This window comes from Haliotis asinina, chromosome 1 (assembly GCF_037392515.1).
Source record: "Haliotis asinina isolate JCU_RB_2024 chromosome 1, JCU_Hal_asi_v2, whole genome shotgun sequence".
NCBI lineage: Eukaryota > Metazoa > Mollusca > Gastropoda > Lepetellida > Haliotidae > Haliotis > Haliotis asinina.
The window spans coordinates 44,382,034-44,391,840 of record NC_090280.1 but is presented as its reverse complement, the minus strand read 5'-3'; the positions used below and the strand labels follow the sequence as shown (position 1 = coordinate 44,391,840).

The 9,807-nt window shown below is 40.0% G+C and overlaps 1 protein-coding gene across 1 annotated transcript; it reads right to left on the bottom strand.

The window, feature by feature from the left end:
• Positions 1 to 246: 246 nt before the first annotated feature.
• LOC137272820 (uncharacterized) lies at positions 247 to 8,638 on the bottom strand. Its single transcript, XM_067805229.1, has 6 exons — positions 8,333 to 8,638; positions 6,010 to 6,094; positions 5,177 to 5,376; positions 3,342 to 3,427; positions 1,506 to 1,695; positions 247 to 429 (listed from the first exon to the last, which is right to left on the bottom strand). Exons 1-6 carry the CDS (start codon positions 8,636 to 8,638, stop codon positions 247 to 249), a joined length of 1,050 nt encoding a protein of 349 aa, XP_067661330.1.
• Positions 8,639 to 9,807: the final 1,169 nt, after the last annotated feature.

Below are 9,807 nucleotides of genomic sequence, written 5' to 3'. Positions count from 1 at the left end.
ATCATGTCACACAACTAAAGACGGTGGATCAATCTGATACAGAATATTCAGTTTTCAAACAACAAGACAATTACAAAGCACAGGAGTGGAACACGAGTCGAAATTATTTTATCTGGTAGACCGCTAGCAGATATCCCATTGTAACTTGAAGTCACAGCTGAAAGGTATGTATGTTGTATCTGTTACTTCATCAGCCCATACTGACATACGTTTACAAGAGGTTTGTGAACAAATGGTTCTTAGCCATCATTTTTCATCTGGCTTTGCACAGAGATCTTGTGGTTGTTGCCCAGGGTCAGCTGACGTTAAGGGCACCAAGGTGATGTTCGCCGCTGAGACCATGCCGTCGCCAGAAACAAACAACCTTTCTAAAATCTCCCCCGGGTACTCGTCTGTGACGTTGTGAATACTTCTCCCATCTACAACAATCTGCAAGGAAACAAGGGAAGATCTTTGAATATCCAGGGTATTGTTTGATTCATATGTTAAAGGTTCGTTTGGAGCTAGTGCCGTAAATACCAAGGGCCCTTTAGCTACAACAGCTTCGTTTGGAACCAGTGTCGTAGATACCATTGGCTCTTATAACTACAACAACTTCCTTTGACGTTGAACGGGGACGTTGAAAAGAAGTAAACGGTTGAATAGTGATTTTCCAAGGAATATATATTTTCTTCTGACTTATTGACTAAATTTATCTGACTTATTGACTAAATTTATATCCATTCAAAGTTACGGGCAAACCCATATTTTCCTATCCTCAAAAAATACATCGTAAAACTCGCAATTAATTCATTCTACGAAATGGAAGGATTTGCAATGGTATTGATTAGCAAGGACGTTTTTTAAATGTATACTCACAGAAAAAAGTTAGGGAACATGAAAGTACAAGTCGCTCACGGTGCAATATATATTTTGTGAAGAAACCTGGAAAAGGTTTCATGTGTTTTTATGCGTATCTCGTTCAAAATTGCTGCAGTGGCATTCTTTATTACACGCCCAAGTGTAACAGGTCTGCTTCAAACAGTCGTATGTAAAATGATTTCAGGAAAGGACAATGCTTCTAAACAGAATAACAATTTGTTATCGTGTTCTAAACGAGTCCTTTGTGCGGTCATTACAGTCAGCAGCGAGGGTTCGCAGTCGATAGTCTTAAGTAACTCATCCTTTTCTCCACCCGTGAGACTCGTAAAAGTCCGGGGTAGAATAGGCCCTCAGCAACCCATGCTTGCCATAAGAGGCGACGATGCCTGTCGTAAGTGGTGACTAACGTGATCGGGTGGTCAGGCTGGCAGACTTGGTTGACACATGTTATCGATTACCAATTTGCGCAGGTCGATGCTCATGTTATCACTGGAATGTCTGGCCCAAACTTTTTTTCTTTATTGGAATATTGCTGCGTGCGGCGTTAAACAACTACCCAACCAACAGGCGTCCACCCAACAAATAAATGCTGCCAAATAAAATTTCAAGAATGTGAAATGATTTGAAACATACATACAACATACCATGTACATTCCGTGGTCCAGTCGTATCTCCACCAGACTCTCGGTACCAAGCGTCAAGGGGACTTGCGATAGTGTGGTACCCGGTCCCCAAGCACCCGCGAAATATGAGCCAAATACCATCGTGTTGTCATCTAGTCTAAAGTCGATGTGACGCAGAATATTTGTTCCACTGTAAAAGTCCATGTGTACTCTAACAAAATAGAAAATGAAAAATGTAATACGAGCACGGGAATACACCATCCAAGTTTTTTGGTGTTAAAAGAAAACTGTTGAAAGAATTATTACAGCTAAAATATGTCTGAGAGATTTGTTAAGAAATAATTTTATTACGTCTTGTTTACGTGGATTGTGTGGCCTTTTGGTTTGCCGAAACAATGAGTACGTGACGATATAGTTATTATCACGATTGTCAGCGAGTAACAATATGCATGACAAGATCGAGGGTAATTCTGTGTCAGTGCATGTGCAGAGACAGCTCTCCAACACTCGTAATGGTAATAATAACTCTAAATGTGCCTGTTACCCACCCTAAGGCATGCTCCACACACATGCACAAAGCACTAGAGAATATTTACACTATTATTACTCCGGATAACCCAAGCTGCATGTGAAGAGCTAGAAGGGTATCGTATGGACTTATCCCACCACGTACCCATGTTCTGCTGAGTGAACAGAGAAAATTTTTACCAAACCAGTTTGCCTAATGTGAGACCACATTTATCGCATGTGCTTCGATGTGGGGCAGGACTGACGTCCAAGAAGCTCTCAAGAATCAAGTTGCCCAACACGATCACCCATCAAAAAGGCTGCTTTACTTCAACTAATTTGAGAATAGAGCTATATGCACATAACCACCACACAACCTTTCACCTTCAAGATTTTAGATCTTAACATTTCCTTATGTTATCGCATGTTGATAAAATTGCCACTGGGATTCATATGGTTTGTACAGCATTTTGTTTTCATACCTTAGACGCACAGCCAGTCCTTATTTCCCCATGTTTGATCGACTGTAGTTCTCACATTGAACTTACAAAATTCTAATGGGTTACAAGCTGCCATTGTTATGCAGATCGATGCATAGACTGTAGACAGAACAATGTCATCACTCGCAGGGCATTTGTGTGTACACGCTACATTTGAGGTACATATTGCTTCAGATAACTGGTTTTAATTCTATTCCGACTAAATTAGAGTCGACCTTGCTTTGTTATCATTGTATGATAATGCATGCCTCGTCTGTGTCGTGTTCCCAGGAACTATTCAGCCATACATGCAGATACTTGTCGTTTCTCTTTCGTTGACGTCACCGACTACTTCGGCTTTTACCTAGGGCTATAGACTAGTTCAACAAGTCGATATAGGACACATTATTTTCACGCCATCGGTACACATGTGTCGTTTCTCGTAGTTCTAGATTCTAAAACGTGAATAAGCGTACTCATTTGTGGGTAGAGTTCATATAAGAAAACGACATTGATGTGTCAAGCAAGATGTAGTCCCACTGAGACCTCAATGTTTCCATATCTGGTGTCTCCTGTTTCATCCTTAAACATCATTGCTGACTGCGGGAACATAGGTTAAAATACAGAGAACAAATATGCCTTGTACGATCCATAGTCTCAATATTTGTATGACTGTAGCCTGGAAACCCTCGACCAGACAAAAATGGAAACTAATAGTGTAACATGCAGCAAACCATCAAGTTACCAGATCTTGCATGCACATGTTGCTGGCAACCAGCTCTCATATGCCATACCCACGGGTTCATATACACAACAAATAAATGTAAAACTATTATTGTCTTAATTATAAATGTGAATTATTGGACGTTACTTTTTTTGCGCCGTCGGTGTGACGTGCAATGCCACTTTGAAACTCTTCGAATCTCCACAAGGCAAGTCCAGCCAGAAGTTGATGTTCTGTAATCACAAAAGAAATATGCATGCATTTCTCCTTAAAGCTACAAATTCCTATATCCCTTGGTCAGTACTATACATGCGATAAGTAAACATGTCATATATTCAAACGTGCTATTCTACGTTTCGTGTGCATTACAGTAAGTAACTATAAAAGTCAAATATAATGTTAAATGTTTAATGATGCAATTACATGCTTGTAAGAAACATTTCTATGTAATTCAACCTGGCGTTTTCTAAACGTTAGCACACATGTTGGTATCGACCACTGAGCCATAAGCAACATTGTATGTTTGAATTGTGTTTTCATAATTTCTGGAACGGGGCTCGCTTGAAATAATATTCTGCCGGTAGAGGACACGAGAGTAGATTTAATGCAATCATTATTTAACGTTGCGTTAATTCATTCCAACGTTTAAATACGATATTGTAATATTAATACGAAATGTTGGTGGAATATGTGACATGGTAACTTTCGTGATGGCTGAAAGTTGGTATATTATTGAGAGAAATGCATTATCTATACTCACAAGCAAAAGTAACGTAAGTCAAATATAAAGAATATATGTATGAAATTTTTCACCTTAAATACAAGAAATATAAACAGACAGACAAAAAATGAGTGAAGACATTTCATTGAGTACTGAAACTGATAACTACCGAAATATCATTAAGTTTAAATGTAAAGGGACTGACAAGAATGGACCTCGCTGGTGTTGAGTTGTAATGTGCCGATCTTGTCGACGGGTGGTGACCCAAGGACGATCACCCCGAGGAAGGACGCCTGGGGTCTGTATAGCGTTGTATCGATTCTGGAGACGGTAAATCGCCATATGTATACGTCAAAATCACGAGGAACACTATGGACAGATTATCTACACTACAAAAGCCTAATGCTTGGTTTTCTTCAATTTGAGTTAAGCATGGCATTGTTGACCAGAGAGTGACAGAACCAATTTTATTTTGCAATCTTATACCCACTCATAGTAGTGACAGTTCGTGCATGTTCGATTTCACGAGAGGTATATGCATGGCACCCACATGTTCATTGTTCTGTTACGTTTAGGTGATTCCTTCTGCTGATGTGTTTTTACGTGGACCTTTTAAAACGCAACATAAATTACTGATAACACCATCAGGCATCACCACAAGCACAAAGCTCATATCCATTAAGGGTGTCCTATTGAACGCTGTACTGATAACGACAAATGGTTCCGCGTTTCTTATGCGTGTGAGTATATTCTAAAGAAGTGTGGTGTGATATAGGGGTGCTTAGAGTACGCAAAGGAATCGCTTATTCCGGGCTTGCAACAGCCTGAAGCGTTTATCGCTCTTCAAGAAATTTCGGAGCGATTACGTTTGCTCGTCTGGCGCTAATAAAGAACGTGTTAGGAAAGTCTCGATGACGAGTGATGAATTTATGATTGTTGATAACTACATTGAACCTGTGGAACAAACTGGGGATGTAGGGACGTGAGCTGTGTTTTGACAATTTGGCACCTTTTGTTCAACCTTCGAATTCAATTTTTCCTAAACGGCCATTTTGGTTTGAGAACGAAGCGACCTCATCCAGCGACTGATGCGACTGCAAGAGGCTGAAAGTTAGCACTCTGTTGTGAGGCGAATCGCTGTACACCCCATAGTGACTTTACGTTTGCCAGATAGTATTGCGTCTCCTATGCTTCCCTTCACAATCCTCCACGGTAATCTTTTATACTTTATACTCAATGTTTACTCTATACCACATCTTACCGGGTTGTTCCAGACGTTCTGAGCGCACGGGCCGACGGATCCATTCCAATTTCCTGATAAGTGGCAAACTCTGCTGTTACTTGTGGTGCACAACATGAAGTTGTCACTGCAAGTGTACACTGCAGCTGCTCCTTCATATACACCGTCATAATGTACCTCAGCATTAGCAACAGCAGGTGGAGCACCACAGCCTTGAAACTCTGCAACTTTAGAATGTAATAAAATAAAAACTCTGCAACTTTAGAATGTAATAAAATAAATGTAACTGCGATTTTACTGATCGAGATTTTATCCTGCCTATTACAACTTGTATTAATCACGACTAATGTCTTTGCAGTTCGACAATCCATAACGTGAACTACCAAGCAGCATACACCATGTACACTCCGCTGAGACCCTCCCTTTATGTCAGACAGGGTAAGAGGTACAACTTGCTGCGCCTGGTGGCTGTAAGAGTTGTACTCTCTCCAGGGAGTTGACGTTGATAACACGATGTGGCGTTTTGTTTGACATCCAATGATCGACGGTAAAAAAGAGTGCTCGTACTCTCAACGGAAGCACAGCCCTTCTGACACGCTGGATAATGCAGGTGGCTGCAATGCTTTGCAGTCTGCATATTCTACGGAAAGTTCTTGGTGGGTTCAGCTAGGCAGCGTTTCCTGGGAGAAGTCCCATTCGCTGTTTGGGGTGCGTGTAGAGGGTGCGAGGGCCCTGAGCTGATGATGAGCCTTACCAGCCTGACTGTGCTAGGATCACCCGAACCCTCTCTGCTACTTATGTATTTTAATCTGTAAAGCATAATAAAAAATCTGTCGTTGCGGTCAATGACATACCTGTTTCACATGATGCACGTCCCAGTCGATCTAGTTGACATCTAGATGTTGGACAAGAAGTCTCAGAACACGCACCAGCGAAAGACTGTTTAATGTAATAAATATATATGAATTTGTGTTTAAGGGATGTTTTAAGGGATGATCTGTTCAGTCGGATGAAATGAGAAGTTTTCAAATCAGTAACTATCCAAAGTGATGCTCACGTCACTGTTATTCATGTAAAAGGCTACATTGTGAAATGGAACCAGACACAATCAAAGTGATCATGTATAAATTTCAGACGCCAAAATCAGCCATAATTATTCACCAAAACAGAATAACAGGTAAACAGTATTATCTGGTTCCTGAAGAGACACCAGGTGTTTATGGTAACAGTTGCCTTTATCAGTAGATTTGTTGCACCTATTAACCATTAAGAGTACCCAATAACATAAACGGCTTGCGCCCGAGATGTTCAGAAATGTTTTCGAGATGTAGACTCGAAAACGTGGTTCATTTAAAAAATATTGATCACAGCCTTGGATACAAATGACGACACTGTGTTTATGTCAACAGCAGAAGGAAAAGAATGAGAGTGCACTTTGTCTCTTTTTTCATGCAACCGTGACAAAAGTAGTCAAACACAGGTCAACGGCGTCAGCATCAGTCTACGCAGTTTGGATACGATGACAACCGATGGATATGTCAACCTTGTCGGTGGGACTCACTACCAGATCCCGTTAATGCCATGGGTTGCTGAATATCCATACTAACCCGGATCTGATGTAACTGTATTGAATAAAGTAGCACTGTTTATCATTGACGTATTAATAATTATTCACCCTGCATCCTTAAAATTATCCGTTGACTGTTTTAAAATCTCCAACATAAGGAATAGATATATATGTATTCATGTGTACATACATCAAAAGTACCAACCATTAATACACCTATCTGCAGAACATATGAATCACAGTTCATCTATGAAATCAGTTTCTTTTTAAATAACAAGAATTAAATGAAATCTAACATTATTAAAATCATCTTTAACAGTTTTAACATATGTATGTATGTATGTATGTATGTATGTATGTATGTATGTATGTATGTATGTATGTATGTATGTATGTATGTATGTATGTATGTATGTTTCTTATTAAAAGAAATTGATGAACTGTGATTCACATGTTCTGCAGATTGATGTGTGTTAATAGTTGGTAATTTTGAGTAGCTACTTACATTCATAGTGGCTGTACCCTGAAAGCGGGTTTAAGTATCATCAAACTATTGTCCCCCCTGAGAGGATACGTAAGACCCAAAACTTTCAAAGTAAAATTTATTAATTGTTTGTTATTTTAACATTTCCTCAATCGCCAGTGGCTGAGGATATCATGCAAAGCCAAATAGTTTCCGCACAGGAAGGAAAGACACTGTAAGTCCTTGGTATGGTGATCTATCCTCAGTTGTTCGTCTTCTGTGGCCCATTGTTACATTGAATTGTCCAAAATGCCTTTCTTCTTTCTAGGATATTTGCCAGCTAGTTTTAACTCAATGTGTGATAATCTAGTGCTTTTACTGTCATTCGTGGACAGGGTTTTAGATATTATATGTATGCATTATGTATTTAACAGCAACATCGTGTGCTTTTCTAAACCCTGATCTCGCCGGCAACGAACTCTTGGATCAAAGTCAAACCCCTCCTTGTTCGTATCATTTCAACAGTCTAAAGAGTGTCTCTTCCTGAAGACCATTAATTTTCTCAGTATATCAGTAGGACATGATTAGCACTGGTAATGTGGTTTCTATCCCCAGAAACAGACCCGTGAAGGACAAGGGTAGGATAGGCATTCGGCAACCCAAGCTTGCCATAAAAGACTATGCTTGTCGTAAGAGGCGATTAACGTGATCGGGTGGTCAGGCTCGCTGACTTGGTTGACACATGTCATCGGTTCCCAACTGCGCTGATCGATGTTCATGCTGTTGATCACTGGACTGTCTGGTCCAGACTCGATTTTTTACACACCGTTACCATATATTTGTAATATTGCTGAGTGCGGCGTAAAAATTAACTCACTCACTCCCTAGAAAAAAGTTAATTTGTTTTAAGTAAAGGGAAACATGGCTCTGAGAACTATATAAATGAATTAGTTAAAAGCAGCGATCATACCAGGTGTTCATGAAAAAGGTAAAGGTAAGTACGTCTTTCCCCACTACATAACAACCATTAATTTCGCGGATACAAAAGCAGCAGATATAGGTCAAGTATGAAATTAAGTTGTCCTGTTCTTTCATTTTCGTCTAGAATTATCAGTGCCAAATCGTCCAACCACTGACATGATCGTACCTTCGGCCAGTTGCTGATGTCGCTGTAGAGAAATCCTGCCTGGCTTGTGATGCCCACCTGGTCACTGCTGTTGCTGTTGAGTCCACAGGTTCGAGTCCTGGTCTCAAAGTTGAAGGACATGCAGAGTGATGACATCAGACATTCTGAGGCACAGGAATAGACAGACAATGAACTCACTTTCCTGAATACGTAATGTTCAATATGTGCGTCTTTCTTCAGAACAGAAGACACATTGAAACAGGTGCCGCAACAGCCCAGTCCTACATATGAGAGGAATAGGACTCCGGTAAAAAGTGGACAATGCATCTTCCTGACTAAAAAACACAAGACGACTGGTATGGAGAAAGTACAAGTATTGGATGTTGACAAACTAAAACCTTTCTCCTCCATATTCTTTACATAAAGTGGTAACGTGGTACTTCTGAAGCTAACAGAATACGGAATCTGACTGATATAAGCCTATCCCTATACCAGTTGCTTTGAATAAACCATAAACATTTTCCACACAGTCGTCTAACTATCCTTACTTATACCACGCCCCTTTTAGTAAAATAGTTGTCTGCCAATAGTTCTTGTTTCACTGATATAACAATACACCATGGCAATTTGTTATTTTATGTATAGGCCTATACAAGATCTCATCGCTGAAAGCAAATAAGCAAGCATTGATTCAGGTCGGAATGCAGTCGACATCAAGACGCATATCCTGGTAGCTACAATGACTCATTGTTACACAGATCAATAGGAAACTGAGGCTAATTGAACAGCTCCATTTACTTCCTATGTCATGAATAGCTTAGGTTATCACAGAAGAATGCTAATTACACTAACCTTACACTCGTTAAAACAGTGCATGGTGTGTAATATAGGCAATATTGGTTTTTTTCCAAACATGACATTCCTTAGCACCTGAACCCATAATGTGCTGGCCAACCAGAATTTATTATACTGGAGCCGGAAATTTAGCCCCATGATCATGTGATTCTGGTACAAACCTTCTTCTAGTTCCAACAACGTAGATGGCGATCTTCTGTTTTGTTTCTGGTAATATGTGACGACAGAGCAGTGGTTTTCCAGGTAGACTTCCCACGTGGGTATAATATGTAAAGCTCTGTTTGGTGACCCCGTTGTGAGACTGCGTTCGCTCGTCAAGCCTTGGTTCGATGTCCCGCATGGGTATAATATGTAAAGTTCTGTTTGGTGTCCCCCGTTCGAAACGGCATTCACTCACTTCAGATTGACAAATTGATGATCGGACTGGACGAAAATCATCCTCAGTTTCAATTACTCCAATAACATAACTCACGACAGCTTGACAAATTTAGTACATGTCCATAATGTTTTGGATGAGATATCTTCCAAGTGTGATACATTCATGATAATAATTACAAATAGTGTGCCCTTTTCTGTTATTCTGCCTGACTGACAAAGAATTAAATCTGTATCTATTCAGTATCTGCAGAAACAAAACATGC